A 22,786-nucleotide genomic window follows, 5' to 3' on the forward strand; every position below is an offset into this window, starting at 1 on the left:
TTTTTTTTTTTAATCACTCATCCATGTTTCTGCATAGGTTGTTAGGGAAAAGATCAAGAAAATTTGTTAAATTTTAAACCAAAAATCCCCATTCATTGCAGAGTGATGACTCACAACAATGCTGTAATCCAAGTACTGTAATGACCTGGAAGCCACAGCACATCTCCACTGCAGTTATATTAAGTACTTTAAAATTACATTTCCAATCATCTTTGATGTAGTTCCAGGGTTTTTTTCCAAACAAAATCCAACCTAAAAAAAACAGTGCCAGTTAATGAGCATTTCTCAGCAAACTCATTGTAGCTGGGATAAAAATATCCAAATGGATCATGTGACTTAAAATTACCCAATTTTATATTGTGTTACAGTAATTCACAATGCATCATAGTGTATATAAAAATCCCACAGTAATCAAATCCAAAGAGAACGCCTCTTTACCCAAATTAAGTTACCAATTAAATAAATTCCCCCAAATGAGGACTGTATCCAAGGTAAATTAAATTAATCCTATCATTATATTCATCCTACTTGTATTCTCCAGTTGCACTATAGTATTCTCACCACTTTTTAAAAAAAAAAAGAAAGCACAATTCAAATGTTTCCATTTAAGAAATACAAGATTCAGTTATGAATTTTTAAGCAAACAGCCCATACTTTTGAATGGCTCACACCCCACAAGAGTGTGAGTGTGTGTTCGATACTATTCACCACATCAGAAAAACTCATCTGTAGAAACAAGAGAACGACCAGTTTTCTCAGGATGCCTTGGTGAAACGGGTGCATTTATTTGAACTGATAAGTCTATGCAAATACAGTCAGTCACAATAGGGAGGTTCTTAGGCCTGACAATGATTTAACTTCTGAAAAGTATGCAGGACTGTTAGAGGCCTTTACCCTCCTGGTAAACTATGTCCCTTGATATTGGAAGGGGACTTCAGTTCTCCCCTAGCCCTCTGCTTAGGATTAAATGAGAGACTTCAGCTTTAATTAAATGAGAGACAGCTGTCAGCTGTCCTAATCCAGGACAACATACACAGTTTGGACTCTAGGAATGAGAGACAAAAGGAAGGGCGATCTAGAAAGTGGGTAGGATTTCTGCTTCTGCAGAAAATGTCCAAGGATGGCAGACTCTAGTTAAGATCAATGGGGGAAGATGTCTTAGTGTGTAGGTAGAGAAATAAGACAAGGCAAAGATGACTTTAGCCATCGAGAATGAAGGAGTCAGGGGAAGGAATGTCTGCGTGTGGTAGACAACTGAATTAGAAAGAGCAGAAATGGAAACCAGCAATGATTCTGATCTAGGGCTTGGCCAGCTTACATGTTTTGTCATTGGACACAAACTTTTCATGAGGAGATCCAATCACTAATGCAACAAACTCAAATGAATTCTAGGTTGAGGGTGGTTCAATTCTCAAACATGGGGCTGAACCAGTTACTGGGAGAGGAGAGATGAAGGGGTGGAATCTGAGAATCTCAGTAAGTCATCTAGTAGCTCTAGTCACTTTGGACATTCCTGGGGGATACATAACAGCTCACTATAATAACACAACACATATTGATACCTGTTTGTTCCCCAAGACCAACACCACAGTGAGTTTTTACCATCATAGCTTACAGAGACATTATTTAGTCCAGGTTACAATCAGATTTCACAAAAGATAATTTGACTACATAGATATTTATAAAATGAATGCAGTTAAGAAAAGAGTACAGGGGCTGGAAGTCAGAAAATCTACTACATTCCAGTCCTCTCTGCTGCTGTTCAGCTGTGTGAACCTGAAGAAATTCTTTAACATTTCTGGGCCTGTTTGTTCATCTATAAAGTGTGGTGATGAACCCCTGTTACTCCCTCAGTGTTCTCGAGCAGATCCCAAGATGTTAGCTCCCTGTGGAAACTTAAAAGCAAAGGGAAGACGTGGCACTGAAACAAAGTGGACAGCTGCTTGCACTCTAGTATAAGCATCCATCCCCACAAAGGGACTGTTGGCCACTGGTTTGATAAGTATTGTCAAATGAAATTTACTTGTAACTTTTGAGAAGAGTAGTTTTCAGATGCTAGTCTTGGAATAAGCTCAAGAGGAGTCTCAGATCATTTCCAGTTGAATGAACAATTCTTATTTCGGGTCTGGTTGGAGGTGGGGCTAGATGAAACTGAGCTGCATATCCTTCCAAAGTCACAAGGAAAAGTCAGCCTTTATTCTAGCAGTGTTTGGTCTGGAACAGCTGCTCCATAGGTGTCAGCCCTATGCCCCATAACATACTTTAAATAATATCACTAATACCTTTATCCAAAATACACTTGAGTTTCATATGCTTATTATAGAAGAGAGAAGAACTAATATTCACCAAGTGCCCTCTGTGAGATAAGCACTTGCTAGTGTTTTACATACATTCTGTCATTTAATCCTCAAGGCAACTTAAAAAAGTAGATATCACTGTCCCCATTTTACAGGTGACAAACCTGAGACTCAGAGTGCTTATGACTTGCCCAAGTTCACACCACTAGGACATAACAGAGATCTGAAATAAAAATTCAGGTCTTCTGACTTCAGTCCATGCTTTTTCTTCTATAACATCATGCTACATAGAAGAAAAAGAAGTGAAGGTGAATGATTAGCCAGCAAAGTTAGGGAAAAGGATATGCTATTAGTAAAGAGCTCACCCATTCTATATCATTCTGCAATGTCCAACTTTCAAAGAATCAGATTGTGATAGAAATCTTCAGTATTAAATCACTACTAAACATAGCAATCTGACTTTGATGATCCAGAAGGTGCTTTCAGATCTTGCTGTGCCTTAAAGTTCTCACAAACAAAATTGATTATCAGTGCACTACAGATGTGTGGAAAAGAGAACACCAGGTAACAAAAGCTGGGTCACCTGCCTCCAAGATGCCGGGCCCTGCGCGGCTTTTATTACTCCAGGTCAGGGAAACAAATAGAATCTATCAACATGGTCCTGCCTCTTGGGACATATATTCTAAACATACATCCATTCTTATTCCCTATGAGAAAGAAATCACTGCAAAAGAATCTCACCTTTCACCAAATTCTACGCTTAAAATCCTAAACTGGTCATATCACTGTGTACAATATTTTTGGCAGTCACAAACTCTGTCATGAAGCAGAGCGAAAAACAACTGGAGAATATAAGTGGTATTTAAATGCCCCTCTTTGGGTGGGTCAGACTGCATGAGGCAGTGTGGCTGTGTGGAGGGCGAGAGGTCTGGACCCACGGTGAACAGCTTGTTCCTGCCAGAGAGTTACCAAAGCCAAGGTTCTTGACTTGTATGTTCCTCAGCCAGCCCAGTGTCTATATCCCTAGCAACCCTAAAACAATGAAATATCTGCAAGCAACCATGTCCAAATAAAGAGCTCAATAGTTGAATCTCCAAGAAGTGGCCAATTTCAGAAAGGCATTTCTTGGCAGGCTAGAGCAGACTTGGGTGAAAGTTGTACCGAAGGCTGGAGAAGAGCCCGATGTGTCTCACGAGATTGGGCTCCACCACATAGGCCCGCTCCCCCTTGGCCCTCAACAGTGAGTACAGTGCCATGTCCTTGCCGAAGCCCTTGTGGCAGTACACCTGGGACAGGTAGGTGAGGGTCCGCCGGGCCGCCGGGGCAGGGAAGAGCATGGCCGGGGTGCAACACTGTGAAGCAGGGACCACACTGTACAGGGAAGGACTCAGCCGCCGCAGCTCCAGAAAATAGTGCCGGCCCACCAGCTCCACCAGCCCCATGCTATACAGGGAGAAGAAGAGCATGACGGGCCAGCTAAACCCTGGCCGGCTGGCAAACCGCATGTATATCCACGTTAGTAAGGGCCCCAGCAACATGCCGACACCGACCCACTCCAGGATCCTCATGGGCTCTGGGTTGATGTAGTGCTGGAGCCTCTCGGGGTGATAGAGCTTTAGATAAAGGGCATCTCTGAGGTGCGGCTCGGAGAAGCGAGCCCGCAGAAGGTGCTCCAAGACTGGGAAGATCTGCTCTTCTGGAACGGCGTCGTCTTCCACCATCAGGACGTAGTCTGGGTTGTAGGTCTGCAGGGAGGATTCCAGGCAATAGACGTAGTCCTGCTTCTCTTTCTCAAACGAGTTGGTCGAAGGGTCGTCGCCGTAGTCATCCTCAGTGCCCTCATAGCGGTTGGCCACGGGGACGTACTTGGACAGCAGCTTGGCATCGAAATGGCTCACACTCCGCTCCACGTTGCACAGGAAGAGTTGGTGCCCCTCACACTGGGGGCCGCATTGTTGAAGGAGCCGGTGGAACTGGGACACCACCTGCAGGACGTAGTGGAAGCCAGGTTGCCTGTCCACAGTGATGATGGTGATGACCAGCCAGGGGCGGGGAGTGGCCTGCCAGACAATGGGCACCGAGCCATTGGCAGAGGGCAGCTCCTCAAAGTAGTGGAGGGCAGCTTCACCCTCTTTCAAGCTTTGCTGCAGGAACTCTTGGCTCATTTGGTTCAGATGCCAGTGGCGCAGGTAGAAGTAAGAGTGCAGAAGCCGGTGACAGGCCAGGGGGGCCAGCAGACCAAAGGTCACCACCGTTAAGATGAAGAGCTGGACAGCAGTGCTGCCCCAGGAGAGCCGCCTCAGCCTCCGGAGGAGCATGGCAGCTGGAGAGGTCGAAGTGCTCATGAGGTCGACTTCCGGTCAGGTCTGGTCCCAAGAACAAACCATCCTGGACCTCAGGCCAAAATCAGTGCAAGTCAAACCTAAAGAGAGAAAAGTAAAGAATGGTACAGGGCTTTTAAAAAATCCAGGGATGGAACTCAGCGCATATCAAACCAGAAATTCTAATTCTAGGCTCTGTAGCTACTAGAGACTTAAGTATTTTCTCCAGTATACTCTTCTTTGGTTGTATCTGTTAATGATCTCTGGGATTCTTTGATCATTTCTATGAGTAAAGAAACCTTGGTGCATCCAACCAAGTCTTCACACCTACAGATGCTTAGTTAAGGTTTACAGTGTCCCAGAAAATCACCAGATAGGCTAGCAAAATCATTATTTCAATTCAGCAGCTACATAGCCACAGGTTCTTAAAACAGATGCAAAAAAGCAAGGCACAAGGAAAGACACATTTAAAGTAAGTTCCAAGGTAAGTACATTGTAAGTACTTGTGGACTAACTGTGCATAGTAGTTTCTGAAAACTTTTTTGCACATCCCAAACAAGAAAAGGACTATTTAGGATTCCCTGAAATGTCTTTATCAAGATCTTCCATTCCTATTTCTCTAACCTCATGCAACTATACTTAAAATTACATGTTAATTTAATCCTGATTGTTCTTCCGTTTTATATTTTACAGAATTGCCATGGGAACCAGTGAGAGAAAGGATCTCTCCCCCATATTCAAGAGAACTCTAGAGCCCCAGACTTTGGGAGGGGAGGAAATAACTGAAGGAAGATCTATAAGCAGCTTTTCAGTGAGGTAGGGAGAGGGTAGGCAGAGATGAAGATGAAACAGAAAGTTGCCGCAAGCCTGGTCCAGGAAGGAATGTAGTGTGACATCATCTCTCAGAGTACAAGCCTGAGGTCAGGCACATGCTGGAGTGAATACCAGCTCAGCCACTCGGTGAAAGGTCACTTCACCTCTCCACATCTTGGATTCCTTACCTCTAAAATGGAGGTAATAATAATACCTATCTCATAGGGTTACTGTGAAGATTAAATGTGTTACAGAGCAAAATCATACAGAATAAAAATGCCATTAAAATATATCCATATCCGGACTTCCCTGGCAGTCCAGTGGTTAAGACTCTGTGCTTCCATTGCAGGGGGCACGGGTTCGATCCCTGGTTGGGGAATTAAGATCCCATATGCCACACGGCGCAGCCAAAAAAAAAGTATATATATAATATCCCCATATGTACAAACTTAGTAATATTTTAGGAGTAAGTAGGTCTAATAATCTGAGGGAAAACAGACTTGCACCCGAAAACAGAACTAAAAGGACAAAGCCAGTATAACTCCAGTAAGGTCAATGCCAAACTAAACGGTGTCTATAGAATAAAAGGTAAACCTCTTACCTCAGAAGCATAATAAAGTTTGCACATATTGAGAAGAAAATGGCCTAGCTTGTGAGTTATCTTGAAGAAGCACTGCCCAGGTACCATACGACGTTGTTGTGGTGCAGTCTCTAGTGCTCTCATACATTCTCCCCTTCTTGGGCACACAGAAAGACCACATTTCCTAGTCTGCCTTCTTCCAGGTGGGGTCATGTGACTAGGGCTTGCCAGTAAAATGTGAGCAACGTGACAGTTATGACTTCTGGAACAAGGTGGTTGAGAGCAGATGTGCCTTCTTGACTTTCTCTTTCTCCATCTGCTGACTGGACAGCCTTGGTGGATCTAGAGGAGGGATGAGCCACCAGATGGTGGGAGCCTGGGTCCTTGCATGACTGCCTGGAACAGAGGTCCCTCCTACAGCTCCCCTCCCAGCACCCGCCCAACCTAGAGTGGGCTGTGTTGTGAGTAATACACAAACCGTTGTTTCTAGCCACTAATGATTTTTTGACTTGCTTATTATTACAGCAGTTAGCCTACCCTGCCAATAGAGTTGTGTAGAATACCAAACCTCTCTCTACGGCATGATGACATAGTAACTCAAGGAAGTAGAGGGATAAGTCTCATTTCAGCAACAGCAGCAGATTATATTGTGGGACCCCAGAGGTGAGACAGACTATCCCAGTACTAGTAAGAGATCTGGATGGTATTAAAGAGGGAAATAAGCAGGGAGAGGTCTGAGTAGTATGAGACCCCAGGTTTGCTGTTATGCGGACTTCCAAAGACCTGCAGACTTGCTGCATCGCCCTGTGATGTTCAAGCCAATGGAGTTAATAAATCACGTGGCTGCACATCCCTATGGCCTCGCCAGTTCCACATCACTTCCAGTGGAAGCCAAGGGCTGAAACTGGGTTGAGCTCACACTCTACCTTAGTTGATCTTGGGAATGGAGTCATTCAGGTGGCTTCCTGCTCACACTGTTCTCCCTGCCCTTGCTATTACCCAAGAGAGCTGTAACCACTTGAAGAAGGAACAAAATACAGTCCATAAGATAAGGCATACAGCTCAGAAAATGCCAGGCACATATTAAATGCTAAGATGACAATGCGATTATGATGGAAATGCAGAGCTCAGTGTTTGGTGTAAAACTGCCATCCAACCTCCTTCGATACCCTCTTCTAGTGAGTTTTTGGTAAAGCGAGAATGTGACACATGCACACACACAGACAATTATCCTTTAAGAATATAAATCTGATCATGTCACTCTCTTGCTTAAAAGCCTTCTTTACCTTTCCATTGCTTTTTTAATAAAATCTATACATCTTATCGTGATCCAAAAGGCCCTTGATGATCTGGACGCTGCCTTCCCCTGGCATCTTGTTCTACTGCCCTCTTTTCTCTGTATGTTCTAGACTAGCAAAGGGCTAGATAGTAAATATTTTAGGCTTTGTGGGCTACACACTGTCTCTGTTGCATATTCCTCTTAGACTATTTCTTTTTTTTTAACTCTTTAAAAAAATGTAAAAGCTATTTTTTAGTGCTCCAACCACATCAAAACAGGCTGTAGGAAGAAAAACAAAACAAAACAAACAAACAGGCTGTAGACCAAATCTGGCCTGCAGCCCATAGTTTATCAACCCCTGCTCTAGATGAGCACTGTCCAATAGAAATATAATGCAAGCCACATATGTAATTTAACATTTTCTAGCAGCCACAATAAAAAAGTACAAAGAAACAGATGAAATTAATTTTAATAATATGTTTTACTACAACACATCAAAACTATTATTTCAACGTGAAACCAATATAAAAAATTAATGAGGTATTCTACATTCTTTTTTCCATACTAAGTCTTTGAAATCCAGCGTGTATTTTACATTTACAGCATATGTCAATTCAGACAAACCACACTTTACGTGCTTAATGGCCACATGCGGCCAGTGAGCAGGGCAGCTCTAGACATGCTGACCTTCTTTTCGAACATCAACTATGCTAAGCTCTTGCCCATCTCCTGGCCTTTGCTCATGCAACTCCCTTACCCTGGAACATTCTTATTCCCACACCTTCCTTGTCTCTTCACATAGATAGCTTTTTCTCATCCTGTAATACAATCTCCTAGAGGGGCCATCCCTGGCCTGTGTTACCTTAGGACCTACTAAACAAGTACTCACGTATTTTGCATTAGCTAAATGGGAGTATAAATTGGCACAACCTCTGTAGAATTAATTTAGAAATAGCTAACAAAACACACTAATGCTCAGCAATTCCATTTCTAGCATTCTTTCCTAGATATATATTCTCATGTGTGAGAAATGACTTGTAGCATCATTTGCAAGAGCAAAATATTGCCAAGTGCCCATCAGTTGCGAGTGAGTGAAATAAACTACGGTACCTCCAAAGAATGGAATACTAAGTACCCATTAAAAGTAAGCAGACTCACAAAGTAACTGCCTTATAGTTTGAGGCTACTAATTCAATTTTTTTTTTAACTAGTTCACACTTTATTTAGATTTCTTTAGTTTTTAGCTAATGTCCTTTTCCTACGCTAGGATCCCATCCAGGTGGTATACATTCTTTATGGTGAAGTGTTAACATATCAAATTATTCATTTGGGAAAACCAGTATATTTTCTGTATTTAATTATAGAAAATTCATGTTGTTTTTTGAAATCTACCTGCCTCCCCCCCAAAAAAAATCCTCCTAAGGGTCTCAATCTGGTTTACTTTTTTTTTTTTTTTAATTGCAATGTTAGGTCTACGTGCAAAAGTATTGGGTTGGCCAAAAGGTTCGTTCGGTTTTTTCCGTAAGATGGGTCTAGTAGCATTTTGTCTTTAACTTCATTCGAAACAATGTTGTATGTGACAGCTGTCATATCAGTGTGCATTTAAAAAAAGACTTATCAAAATTGGTGATTTTTTGTGTAGCCATTTTAATACTGAAGGTAGAAGAAAAAAAGCAACATTTTCGGCATATTATGCTTTATTATTTCAAGAAAGGTAAAAACGCAACTGAAATGCAAAAAAAGGTTAGTGCAGTTTATGGAGAATGTGCTGTGACTGATGGAACGTGTCAAAAGTGGTTTGCGAAGTTTTGTGCTGGAGATTTCTCGCTGGACGATGCTCCACGGTCACGCAGACCAGTTGAAGTTGATAGTGATCAAATCGAGACATGAATTGAGAACAATCAGCGTTATACCACGCGGGAGATAGCCGACATCCTCAAAATATCCAAATCAAGCGTTGAAAACCACTTGCACCAGCTTGGTTATGTTAATCGCTTTGATGTTTGGGTTTCATATAAGTTAAGCGAAAAAACCTTCTTGACCGTTTTTCCACATGTGATTCTCTACTGAAACGTAAGGAAAACGTTCCGTTTTTAAAACAAATTGTGACGGGCAATGAAAAGTGGATGCTATACAATAATGTGGAACGGAAGAGATCGTGGGGCAAGCGAAATGAACCACCACCAACCACACCAAAGGCCGGTCTTCATCCAAAGAAGGTGATGTTGGGTATATGGTGGGATTGGAAGAGAGTCCTCTATTATGAGCTCCTTCCGGAAAACCAAACGATTAATTCCAACAAGTACTGCTCCTAGTTAGACCAACTGAAAGCAGCACTCGACAAAAAGTGTCCAGAATTAGTCAACAGAAAACACATAATCTTCCATCAGGATAATGCAAGACTGCATGTTTCTTTGAAGACTAGACAAAAACAGTTACAGCTTGGCTGGGAAGTTCTGATTCATCAACCATATTCATCAGACATTGCACCTTCAGATTTCCATTTATTTAGGTCTTTACAAAATTCTCTTAAGAGAAAAAATTTCAATTCCCTGGAAGACTGTAAAAGGTACCTAGAACAGTTCTTTGCTCAAAAAGATAAAAGGTTTTGGGAAGATGGAATTATGAAGTTGCCTGACAAATGGCAGAAGGTAGTGGAACAAAAGGGTGAACACGTTGTTCAATAAAGTTCTTGGTGAAAACAAAAAATGTGTCTTTTATTTTTACTTAAAAACTGAAGGCACTTTTTGGTCAACCCAATACATAGTGATTGTAGGTTAACAGTTGCATGGTTAAAATGTATTTTGCCTATATGTTTTTACTGAGTGTTTATTTCCTATTCCAAGGCAAGTATGAATATGCGGCAAGATCACACACACACACACACACACACACACACACACACACACACAGTAAGCAAACTCAGGGAGAGACCAAGATGGCAACACTGAAGGCTCCTTATCTTCCTTCCTCCCATGGACACATCGAATGTACATGAGGAGAAATTCCTTCTGAGAGAAATCCAGAAACTAGCTGAGTGACTCCTACACATCAGGCAAATGAGAAAATACCCATGTCGAAACAGTCAGGAAAGGCTAAGACATGCTCTTTCCATAAACCCCACCCCTGGCACAGTGCCAGACAATTGGGACCAACCCCCCAACAACCAGCTGCTCCCTGAGGAGTGAAGGGTTTGGACCACATACCCAGAGCCCCAACTTCTAAGACTCCCACCTGAGGGACAGGCCCCAAAACACGTAACTCTGAAAGCCAATGCGGCAATACGTCCATAAGACCAACAGGACTAGCAAAGAAAGAAGCTGTTCTTAATGGGTACGTGCGCACTCTCCATTGCTGAACCCCCAGGGCTCAGTGCTGAGGGAAAAGGCAAAACCCGCCCATCTCCCACTCTTTCCCGGGTAGGGGTTTGACTGAATACTTTACAAGCTACTCCCTGAGGGCCTGGCTTAGTTGCAAACAGCCAGGACATCAGAAGAGAGATTGTTACAAATTTAAGCATTTTCAGCACCTCTGCCCTCTAACCAGTCTTTCCAATGTCCTCTGAATTCTCAACAATGGGGCTCGAGGGGACTACAGGGGCTCTTCCCAATCTTCCCACTTAATAGAATTGGAGAAACATTTCTCCAGACTGGGGATGAATCTCTTTCAGTCCTAACTGACAATGGAACCACAATCTTGGTGCTCACCCGCAACATTTCTCAGTTAGCTGCCTCACCTCCTATAAAGTCCTTTTGTTAACTGCTTCTCACATAACTCTTTTACACTGTAATAACCTTAACCCTGCTACTCTTCTCCCCGCCCCCATCAATGATGAAGTCCCTCATGACTGCTTACCACTGACAAATCACCTCCTGACCCCTGATGATGATCTGCAGGAAAATCCTTTGGGTAACACTGACGTCTCGTGGTTCACTGATGGTTCTTATTTAAAAAGTGACAATGGCAAATATTGTGCTGTGTATGCTATTGCAACTCCTTTTGATGTTGTTGAGGCAGCATCTTTACCTATGGCTACTTCAGTCCAACAAACTGAATTATATACTCTTACAAGGGCTTGTACTTTTAGCCAAGAACAAAGCTGCCAATGATTTATACTGATGGCACATATACTTTCAGAGTAGTTCATGATTTTGCAATGTTGTGGAAGAAATGTGGCTTCCTTACTACAAGCAGAAATAAAATTTAAAATGGCTCCTATGTTTAGAAATTATTGGGTGTAATACGTTTACCTGGCACGTTAGCTATTAAGATTCTGAGGTGTTCTAAACTTGACTCTCTGGAAGCTAAGGGAAATCACCTTGCTGACATTTCTGCAAAAAAAAGGCTGCCCTTAAAGAAACCCTCAGCAGCCAAACCTCTATCATGGTCCAAAGGCTCCCCAAATGGTAACTTAGAAAAACTGGCTAGAGAAGCCCAACAACTGGCTTCAGAAAAGGAAAAACAAGTTTAGAAATTCAACAACTGTTGATTTGATAAAAAGAGAAATCTCTGGTTAGGACCAAAGAATAACCCAATCCTACCAGAGGCACTAAAATTCCCACTCCTCACCACTGTACATGCATTAAGCCATAGGTCTACTGACAAAATGATAACATTCATGAATCAGTATTGGTGGGGAAACATTAACAAGGCTACAAAAAGTGCCTACACCTCACTGTCCCACTTGTTGAAGTACAAGTGGGAAGTACTGGACAGTCTGTTCGTAATGCTCCTGGACATTTTAAACTGTCTAACAGATGATTAGATGTCTGGCAAATGGATTTCATACAACCTCCTCTATTTTGTGGATATAAATATGTTTTAGACATGGTCTGTATATTTTCATACTGAACTGAAGCTTTCCCTTGCAGACAGGCTGCTGCCTCTTCTCTGGCTAACGTCCTTTGGGAAAAGATTATCCCTACTTAGCGAACTCCTCTTGAACCTCATAATGATTGAGGAACCTATTTTACAGGTCAGGTACTTTGACAATTCTGCACTGTTTGGCCAGTTTTACACTTTCACTGTGCTTACCACCCTCAATCCTCTGGTTTAGTCAAATGCACTAATGTCATTAAGATTCAATTGGAGGGGGCTTCCCTGGTGGCACAGTGGTTGGGAGTCTGCCTGCCAATGCAGGGGACACGGGTTCGAGCCCTGGTCTGGGAAGATCCCACATGCCATGGAGCAACTAGGCCCGTGAGCCACAGCTACTGAGCCTGCGCGTCTGGAGCCTGTGCTCCGCAACAAGAGAGAGGCCCGCGCACCGTGATGAAGAGTGGACCCCGCTTGCCGCAACTGGAGAAAGCCCTCGCACAGAAACGAAGACCCAACACAGCCAAAAATAAAAATAAATAAATAAATAATAATTAAAAATGAATATCTGCTTAAAAAAAAAAAAAAAGATTCAATTGGAGGGACTTCCCTGGTGGTCCAGTGGGTAAGAGCCACTTCTTTTATAACTCAAAAACTCTTAACTTTGAGATAGTCCCAGGACACCCAATGAACTTGGCTCCTGCTTCTTTTGACTCACAACTGATAAAAGGAGAGATACTGCAATAGTGCAGAGGCCTATTGCTCCTATTAAAAATATCCATGTGCGGTAAAGCAATCTTTTCACAGTGCACTCTAGGGAGATGAAAACCTTAAGCATCACGTCTTGCAACCTGGAGATTCTGTCTATTGAAAAAGTCACCTCCAGAAAGACTCTCTCTTTGTCCTCACTGGAAATGTCCCTATCAGGTAAACCAACCCTTGTGCTGCCAAACTCCAAGGAATAGACTCTTGGATACATGTGACACACCTAAAGAGAGCATAAAACCCTGACTGGACCTGCACATCATCTGGTGACCTGAAAGTAAAGATTTCCCAGAATTGGAGTATCTGATGAGACAGCTTTCTCAAGATATCCAGACCAGGCCTGTTGGAAGTTTGTTGCCAAATCACTGAAAATGACAACACTTCAAGTAATCTCTAATGTCTGTGATCTTGATAACATGTAGACTTTATATGAAAAGTGCCTGAGAGTTCTCCCTCCTACCCCTCCTTGTTACTTACATGTGATCTCAATAGATTCCTAATCTATTCCCTCCGACATGAGACGCTGAACCCAGGAAAGGTATTTCCTGACATTGAGGGACAAAAAGCCTCTGAAAGTAGAAAACGTGACACTTGATCAGCAATGCTTTCAGAGAAAGATCTTCATCAAAAGGAAGAAATGTAAAAAATTATTAAACGGAAAATTCAATTAAATAGAGTGTGGAGACCAGAAGGGGGAGCTCTCTTGTCCTGTGATGACAGCAGAGCCCAAGAGCAAGAAAAAGATTATTCTTTCCTGGCAAGGACTCAGCCAACAAAAAGCCATGGCTGTTAATTTACTATTGCCCTCCAAATTTCTTTTCCCCTCCATAAAAGCACTCGCCTTCCCTTGCTGTGCAGGGACTTGCACATGACTCACCATGGTTGCAGACCCTGAATTGCACTTCTCTGCTGATCCCAAATAAACCCATCTTTGTTGGACAAATAATTGCCAGTCTATTTGTTTTAGGTAAACACTCCCAACCAGAAATAATGTCTCTTTTTCCTCAAGTGCTAAGGCCCTTTACATGAACTTTCATCCAAGGACATTCATTTGTCACTTTCTACTTTAGACTGTATCTATTTATAGTTACCACTAATTAAGCTCCTACTACATAACCAAGTTCTGTACTGGACTCTTACGTATATTTCTTTTGACCAAAAGAGCAACTCTCAAACAGTAATGGAACTAATCTCATTTAAATTAAAAAAAAAAATGCTACCAAGTTGAAAGCAGGAAATTCAAACACAGGAAAAATTTCAAAGCCTATGCTATTTTCATGATGCCTGCTGCCTTACATGGCTTTTTTCATGGCCTTTGATTTACAACCCAATTGGCCTTATAAATCCCTCATTAGTGGATTCAGTCTAATTTATCTTTGATATCCCTCACAGACCCAGCACAGTATTCTATGCATAGAAAAGGTTTCATATTTGTTAAGCAAATAAATGATCTCTATGGGTCTCAATTCCTCAGCTATAAAATTGGGAGTATCAAAGACTCCCAATTTAATGTGCAGAGATCAACTTACTTGGAAGTGCTTGCTGAGCACTTATTATGTGCTGGGCACTGTTCTAAGCATCTCATTGATCCTCACAAGAAGCCTATGAGAAGTACTATTATTAAGTCCATTTTATACCTGAAAAAAATTAAGGCACAATTAACTTGTACCCTAGGTTAACAAAGTTTTAAATGGGTAGCAAAACTTGAAATCCAGGCAGACTGGTTCCAGAACTCATGTTCTCAACCAATACGCAATATTGTCTCTGCATGGATTGGGAACCCAAGAAAATCAGCTGAAAAACCATTAGAAATAGTAACAGACTTTCAGAATGTGTTCAGTAACAGAATTAATAAGCAAAAATAATATATAATATTATACACACACTACATATATACACTGATTGCTTTCATCTAATCAGACAATTACTAAATTAATCAATGGGATAAAATATCTCAGTCAAAATGAAAAAAAAAGAAACCAAAAATATCTAGAATAAATTTAAGAAATATGCAGAATATACACACCTATAAAATTCTACTGAAGGACATTCTAAAAGTGAAATAAATGGATAAAATAACATCTTCCCAGCTGAGAAGGCTCACTAATGAAAGAAGAGATGGAGGTCTCTTTCTCTAAAATTAATCTCTATATTTAACATAATGTCAATCCAATTTACTTCAAGAGGGAGTGGGCCAGTACAGTAAATGGGCACTTTCATATAAATTGGTGGAACCTTTGGAGGGAAAGTTGGGATGGTATCTACAAAAATTTTATATGTGCATCTCCTTTGACACAGAAATTCTACTTCTAGGAATCTACCCTGCAGAAATGCCAACACATGCTACCAAACATAGACAAGGAATGTTCACAGCAATTTTGTTTGTAAGTAAGAAAGAGAGGGAGAAAGCGGCGGAGAGGACTAGAGGACCGGGCAGGGAGAAGGATAGACAAACTACAGGGAAAGGAAATGGCCAGCAATAGGGAACAGATGTTTAGATAACTACACATGGGGATGATATGGAGACATTAAAAAGAAAAAGAAAGGTTTAAATATACTGACATTTAAAAAGTCTTAGCTAAGACTCTGCTGTGGACTGAATGTTTGTGTTCCCCCCAAATTCATATATCAAAATCCGAATCCCCAATGTGATTCGGGGTATTTAGGGTATTTAGATGGGGTATTTAGGAGATATTTAGGTCATGTTTGTGGAACTCTTTTGCTGGGATTAGTGCCCTTATAAGGGACAGAAGAGAGCTTGCTTCCTCTCTCTCCTCTGCCAGTGAGAACATAGCAAGAAGGTGGCCATCCATAAACCAGGAAGAGGGCCCCTTATCAGAACCCAACTGTGCTGGCACCCTGATCGCAGCCTTCCAGACTCCAGAACTGTGAGAAATAAATGTTTCTGCTGCTTAATGCACCCAGTTTATGGTAATTCGTTATATCGAACCAGGCAGTTTGAAAAAGTCTCTAAGGGAAAAATGCAAACTATGTCAATGCAAATTGTAGAAAAGTGTACATAGTATGATCATTTTATTTTTAACATGGAGTATAATTTAGTGAAGGAGAGATGAAGGTATGAAGGATGGAGGTTTCCTGTTTTGCCCTCTACACTTCTCAAAGAGCATATATTACTTTTATGATCATTGTTAAAAGTTTAATTCAACAAATACTGAGTCTTGTACCAGGCACTGGAATAGTGAACGTGACACTCAGGGGTCCTACTCTCAGGACCCTAATTATCAAAAATCCAATAGAAATCCAAACATGATTTGTTTCTTTTGGTGGAACAGGAGGAGGCTGGTTAACTTGACCAAAGTATTCTAAAGATAACCTGGAATTAGTACTAATAAAAACTGCTAGGAAATGCTCGCTTTGCTGGGACATATACTAAAACTGGAATGATATATTGAAGATTAGCATGTCCCCTGTGCAATGATGACATCAAGTTTATGTAGTACTCCATAATATTTTATTGTGACGGTGGTTATATTTGACAAAATTCATCAAAATATACATTTAAATGGTGCATTTTACTGCATGGAAACTATACCTTAATAAAACTGATTTCTTTAAAAGCCAGGAAGATGATACTGGGTAATATGATATTAAACTTGTTATAAAACTTCAGTAATTAAAATAACATGGCACTGGCACCAAAATATACTGAGAGACACATGCAAAAATCTACAAATAGATATAAATACATAATAATTTAATATACCATAATTGTAGCAGTCTAAATCAGGGGTAAATAATGAACTTAATAGCTTTGTAGCAACTGGCTAACCATTTAGGAAAAGTAATTAGCTCTCCATTTTACAACTTAAACTAGAATAAATTACACATTAAAATTTTTAAACCAAAGCTTAAAAGTACCTGAAGAAAATACAGGAGAATATTTATACAAACTTGGGTTAGGAAAGGCCTTTCTCAGCAAAATACTCGAGCAGAAACCATAAAGAAAAAAGAATAGAGCTGAATGGCCAAAGATGAAAAACTGACAAAAACATTAAGTAAATTGGGAAAGACTGTGCAACATAGATGACAGGATTACTAACTTAATGTGTAATATATAAACAGCACTTAAAAATCAGAAACAGAAAGACACTCCAACTGAAAAAGGGGCAAAAGAATTAATAGTCAATTCACACACACAAATGCAAAAGGCCAATACACAGAGAAAAAAGAATTGATTCCCCCTGGGTAATCAGAGGTACAAATTGAAACAATTTGTGTTGCCCACGTTACTGGTTTAAATGTGTGCATGCAGAGAAAATTTTAAGATATCTAGGAAATCTCAACAATCTAGATGAAGTTTTAAGTTATCTTTAGTTTCTCCTTTACATTTTTCTGTTTCCTGAATGTTTTGTAATAAGCTTATCCTGTTAAAAAATTCTAATTTTAATAATGTTAGACAAACATGGTTTTCTCTTTTCACCTCCTAAAATACCTGGTGCAGTGCACTCTAGAAATGCATCCCTAAAAGCCAATCCGCTTTATGAGGTTTAGTTCTCTAGGGGAAACGCGCGCGCGCACACACACACACACACACACACACACACACACACCTGCAGGTTTTGCTAATGATCGGCATAGTGAGATCATCATTGGATCCGCCCTTGTGTCCCCTCACCTAGGGGAGAAAAAGGGACAAGCAGGGGATGCCGGGGTTACACCCACCCTCCAATACTGCGGGCGCAGTGCGGCACTGGCAACGCCCGCACCCAGAGGCCAGGAAGAGGGCGAGACGAAACGGGTTGGTCCTAACTATCCCTCATGGAAAGAGAATGGCAGCGGAGGACCAGAGTGGATCTAGTGTCTGCCACTGACCTTGGGGAGTCCCCGCCGCGCTCGGGACTCAGTTTCCCCACCCGTAGGAGGAAACAAACTGTCTCAATCGCCGGGTTGCCTCCCTCGGTCCGGTCTTTCCGGGAGCTGGGAAGGACGCCTTCCTCTGTCCAGTTGCCCTTCCTCGGTCTCGGGGCTGCGAGGTCGCCCGCAGAAACCCAACGCCGCAGCAGCGCGTGTGTCGGCGCGCGGGGCTGGCCCGAGGGGCCGACGCGCGGCGCCGACGCGCGGCAGAGGCAGCCACGAGCGGTCGGCCATTAGGCGATCCACCCTTAGGCTGCTCGGCCGGGCCACGCTGGGCAGCAGCTGGGTCTTACCTGGACTCGCACACGCCCGGCTCCCGCCTTTCTGTCGGCCTCGCGGCGCCACGGAAGCGGACGAGGGGTAGGGAGGCAAGCTCGCTGCGACACTCAGTCATCCCTGCGCAGATCCCGGCCCTGGCCGCGCGGGGGACGCCCTTTTGGGGTCCCCGCAGTCCTCCGGCAGGAAGCAGCCACCGCCACGAGCGGGGCCGCAGCGAAGCCCGCCCGCCCAGAGAACACCGCCGGGGTCGCAGGCCCTCCCAGGCTGCACCAGACCCTGCAATTGCTCTCCGCGTGCCTGCTGCAGCAACCCTAATTCTTTTTCCCTCGCTCTGGAGACATCTCCGGGGTGGGCGCTCCAGTCATGATGCCAAGGGGGCTGAGCAGATTGTGCGCAGCGGAAACCTACCCGGTGGGGGCGGTCAGCTCCGTCCCCTGCGCACGCTGAAGGCCGCTGCTGGTGTCGCCTCGGTTATCTGGCTCATGCCCATGGAGGAGCCATCCCCGGACCCTGAGGCCTCGGAGGAGCGGGCGCAGCCGGGTGCGCGCGGAAGCCTCACCTCCTGCGGCGCAGTTCCGGCGCGGAGTCCCCTCGCTCTGGCAGGCCATGTGACCTGAGAGCTGGGGAGCGACTGCAGCCCCCAGAAGCCAGCTTGGGGAAAAAAGGACGGAAAAGGCGCCAACTGATGGGCAGAAAGGGAAAAGCAGGCTCAGGGCAAAGGAAGTTGAAATGCTGGAAGGATTAGGTATCGGCAGTGTTCACAGCCCCAGCTGGCCATTAAGCGTGTTCTCTTAATCGTGGGAGGAGATTTGGGGCTTTTTTTGTTTTTTTATGTGCAGTCTTATTTTTTTTTATTATTTATTTAACATTTTTATTGGAGTATAATTGCTTTACAATGTTGTGTTAGTTTCTGCTGTATAACAAAGTGAATCAGCTATATGGATACATATATCCCCATATCTCCTCCCTCTGCGTCTCCCTCCCACCCTCCCTATCCCACCCCTTTAGGTGGTCACAAAGCACCGAGCTGATCTCCCTGTGCTATGTAGCTGCTTGCCACTAGCTATCTATTTTACACTTGGTAGTGTATATATGTCAACGCTACTCTTTCACTTCGTCCCAGCTTACCCTTCCCCCTCCCCGTGTCCTCAGGTCCATTAGGGGATTTGTTTTTGCCAATAATAAAAATAATACCGGACACCACTTCCACCCCTAATCCCCACTGTACCCCGCGTTATGCCAGACACCGTATGAAAATTCCTCTCACTTTACTCCTGTACATTAGAGACTGTCATCCCCAATTTGTAAATGAGGAAAAAATATTTGAGAAGGTAATTTGCCAAGTGCAATACTCCAAAAGCCAGAATTTAAAAACAAACAAACAAACAAACAGAAAGGTTTGCTCTAATCAAATTACCTAGCCAGGCATGGGAATTAGGTCTGTGGTTCTTTCCACTCACCTGTCAGTCTCTCCCAGGAGTGGCTTTGGTGGTTCATTTGAGTCCAAAGCAACCTCAACACTTAATTTTGGCAGATAGATAGTCATACTCATCTTACAGATGGAAAAATTGAGGTTTGGCCAAAGGAATGATCTTATTCAAGTGACAGAGCTGGTCAGCCTAGCCTAATACTTAATAATGAAGTGATTATTTGCTGGCACTGTGCAAAACACATAATTCACATTATTTTAGTGCTCACAACACTCTTATAAGGAAGCTACTATTTTCATTCCGAGTTAAGAAAACTGAGGCTCAGAGGGATTATGAGTTTGTATAAGGTTACACAGCTAGTAAGTGACAGAGTTTGGATTTAAATCTAGGTCTTTTTGTCTACAGATGCTTCAAGTCTCCAAAACCATTCTTCCCCTACACTATGCACCTTCTTGCTCCTTCCATTACTTTTAGATTTTGCCAGAGAGGAGTGGAGTACCTAACCTTTATCCAGAGGCTCAGGACATAGTAACAGCATCTAGCCTAGTACTGAGCTCATTTGCCAAGGCATCTTCTGGATGACGTGCACAGCACTTAATAAATTCAAGTATTTGTTAGTCAGTGGCTGGCTTTCTGTGTATAGGGCCCAGGCTGTACTATTATGGATTCTGATGTCTTTCCTGAAGAGCAACACACATAATTTCTAGGGGCAGATCAGAGTTGGGTATATTTCACTCATAACAAAAGCCAAAGTTCTTACAATGGCCAGCAAGGTCCTGCAGGATGTGGCTGCTGGCTCCTGTCTGGCTTCCTATCCAACCACCCTCCCCTTTTGCCCTCTACTCTAGCTACACTGGCCCTGCTCTTTCTCCAATGCATCAAACACACTCTCACCTTAAGGCCTTTGCACTTGCTGTTCCCCTGCTTAGAACATTCTTCCTCTAGATTTCCATGTTACAATTTATTGGCTTGTCAATGATGTCTCATTTGTTATTAGTTAAGGCACATTTTTGCACAATTCTTAGGGATTCCTTTCTGAGCAAATAATTTTTTTTTTTTTTCCCCAGCAGGGTAAGCACAATTCACAGTCTAACAAAATGGAGTCTTAAAGTACAAAGTGGAGTTATTACTGACAACTCCTTCCACATTTCCCCCTTTGGCTCATGATTTTTCCTGACAAAATGTCAACAGAGCACCATTAGTCGCTCACGGCCAGAGTGGTTTGATTACCTGCTCCGGTTCCATCTAGTTCCTCAGTTGGTGGAGGGGAGGGTCTAGTGAAGGCAATATCAATAATTTCTTCCAAATCTTCTGATTCATAAAGTCTGTCTCAGCGAAGAACATCTAACATAGCCATCTGTGCAAACATAAACTGGGTAGTTAAGCAAGTTACAACAGAGGTTATAATTTTTAGCAAGCATTTGGTTAATATAACAATGCATATTATTAAGATAAACAATAATAATCCAGTTTGCAATACTGTTCTTAACCATGGCCCTATTCCTGATGGTAACCAACTAGAGAGATCTAGATAATCCTCAGGTTTTGGTGTGTATCCTATTTCAGCCAGCAGATTGATATTACCTTTTATTACCTTTAGTTCTTGTGTTACTTTGCCAGAATGACTGATATAAAGCAACATTCTTCCCCTAGTAATGCACAGGTGCCTCCTGTTGAACTGTCAAGATATTAAGTGCCCTTCTATTTCGTAGGACAACTTCTGCCAGGCTATCAATTTGAGTTTCATGATATTCAAATGCTTAAGACAGAAGCATTGAAGGGGTTGGTCATAACTTTGGATAATTGTGTATTGCTTTTTCTACCCCAAACCAAGGGAGGAAGGCCCTGGCAAAAGCATGACCAAACCCTTTCTGTCTACAATTGGGTTATTAGTTGGCATATATTCAAAATTATAACCATCTCAGCTTCTCCGAGATCTTTTTAACTGATATGAGAAAGACCTTAAGTTTGGTATGTGAGCAGTAGAGGGAAGGGTCTTTCTAACAGTGACGTCAAGGGCAAGAGCAATGATTCCGCAACACGCTTTCCATTTAGTAGGAAAAGTTGAGTAAATATTTGTGCTACACACACAAAATGCCCAGAACCTTCTAGGGACAAAGAATAAGTAGGTTCTTGAACTGAAATTCTTTTATCAGTTTCAAAAGAAGAAATTTTATGGTCAAAAAATTCATCTTCACTGAGTACACGATAATCTGGTTGACTGGAATTGTGTAAGTGGCTATAAGAACATCTTATATTTCTATATGCCTGAAGTAATAAATGAGTTTATTATGGATCAAAATTTTGCCTAAGATTTGGGGAGTCTCCAGAGAAGAGGTAGGTGGAATTAAATTCCCACCATTTTCCAGATTTCTGATAAATTCCCCACATTGTCCTATTAAGGGGGAGTACCTCAGTGTCCCAATATCCAGTTCTGTTATAGATTTCATTGCCCTACCACAAGAATTCATTGTGAGAAGTTACACTGTAGTCATGTAGACTCCAAGGAGGAGTGAACTCAGGATCATCCGAATCATACGAGTGTATAGTCACAGACATGCAATGGAAGGTAACATAATGTTTTACCAGTACCATTTATATTTTCAAAACATAGGGAAGTATTATGAGTCAACATCCAGATTCTAGTATGAAGTATTCCTTTATGAGCAGGGGAAACCCAATGGAAAGCAGTAATATCTGGGACATGTCTCCCAGAGGGAAGGTGATGAGTGCTTGCTTTCAAAGATACCAAAACAGAACCCTACATTTTTGTTTGTTAGGGCCTTCCATTCCCCTGAGGACAGAGGTCAATCCACTAATTCTGGAGCATCATGAGTGTGGTTTGCTCTAGCACAAATCCAACAGTCAATAAGATTTGCAAAATCAGAAAGTTTCTGCAGGGTAGAAACAAAAAAGTGCAGTAAGGCATCATTATCAGCAATGAGGCTCACAAGAGAAGATAAAAGGCCAAACCAAGAGTTAAAATTATTCCTAATAACAAAAGTCATTATAAGAAGAATCTAAAGAGGGGTGGTTCACTATGTTGGCCAGTATATGAGTACCAGGAATAAACAAACAGTCAACAAGCAAGGCATTCAAACTGCAGGGCAATATAAAGGCAGCAAGTTCCTCTGATTTCATGGGGTTTTACCACCAACTGAGAATTCCTATTGTGTGTAGTAAGGCAAAGACCATTAGAATACCTATTAAGATAAACAGCAGTCCAAATACTTCAATCCAACAATTCTTCATGTCCAGTTTTCCAAAGAATTTGTGAGATGCTCTTTAAATTAAATATCAAGCATAAGCCTTCACTATGTGCAAGGAGGTCC

At 42.3% G+C, this 22,786-nt stretch overlaps 1 protein-coding gene and 1 non-coding gene across 4 annotated transcripts; one reads left to right on the plus strand and one right to left on the minus strand.

Moving 5' to 3' along the window:
• Positions 1-336: 336 nt before the first annotated feature.
• PGAP4 (post-GPI attachment to proteins GalNAc transferase 4) lies at positions 337-18,656 on the minus strand. Of its 3 annotated transcripts, none has more exons than XM_059925203.1 (2): positions 18,433-18,656; positions 337-4,719 (listed from the first exon to the last, which is right to left on the minus strand). In XM_059925203.1, exon 2 carries the CDS (start codon positions 4,640-4,642, stop codon positions 3,431-3,433), a length of 1,212 nt encoding a protein of 403 aa, XP_059781186.1. In that variant the 5' UTR covers positions 4,643-4,719; positions 18,433-18,656; the 3' UTR covers positions 337-3,430. The 3 variants fall into 3 exon arrangements, with proteins under 3 accessions (XP_059781186.1, XP_059781187.1, XP_059781188.1); XM_059925204.1 differs by having other exon boundaries at positions 18,039-18,656; XM_059925205.1 differs by lacking the exon at positions 18,433-18,656 and adding an exon at positions 17,704-17,970.
• On the plus strand, positions 16,239-16,343 carry LOC132368263 (U6 spliceosomal RNA). Its single transcript, XR_009504007.1, has one exon. It is a non-coding gene; the product is annotated as a U6 spliceosomal RNA (small nuclear RNA).
• Positions 18,657-22,786: the final 4,130 nt, after the last annotated feature.

This window comes from Balaenoptera ricei, chromosome 6, assembly GCF_028023285.1.
Source record: "Balaenoptera ricei isolate mBalRic1 chromosome 6, mBalRic1.hap2, whole genome shotgun sequence".
NCBI classification, from domain to species: domain Eukaryota; kingdom Metazoa; phylum Chordata; class Mammalia; order Artiodactyla; family Balaenopteridae; genus Balaenoptera; species Balaenoptera ricei.

What these genes read in the sequence shown, in the direction of transcription:
- PGAP4 (XM_059925203.1), bottom strand. Translation starts at nt 4,642, where the DNA reads ATGAGCACTTCGACCTCTCCAGCTGCCATGCTCCTCCGGAGGCTGAGG.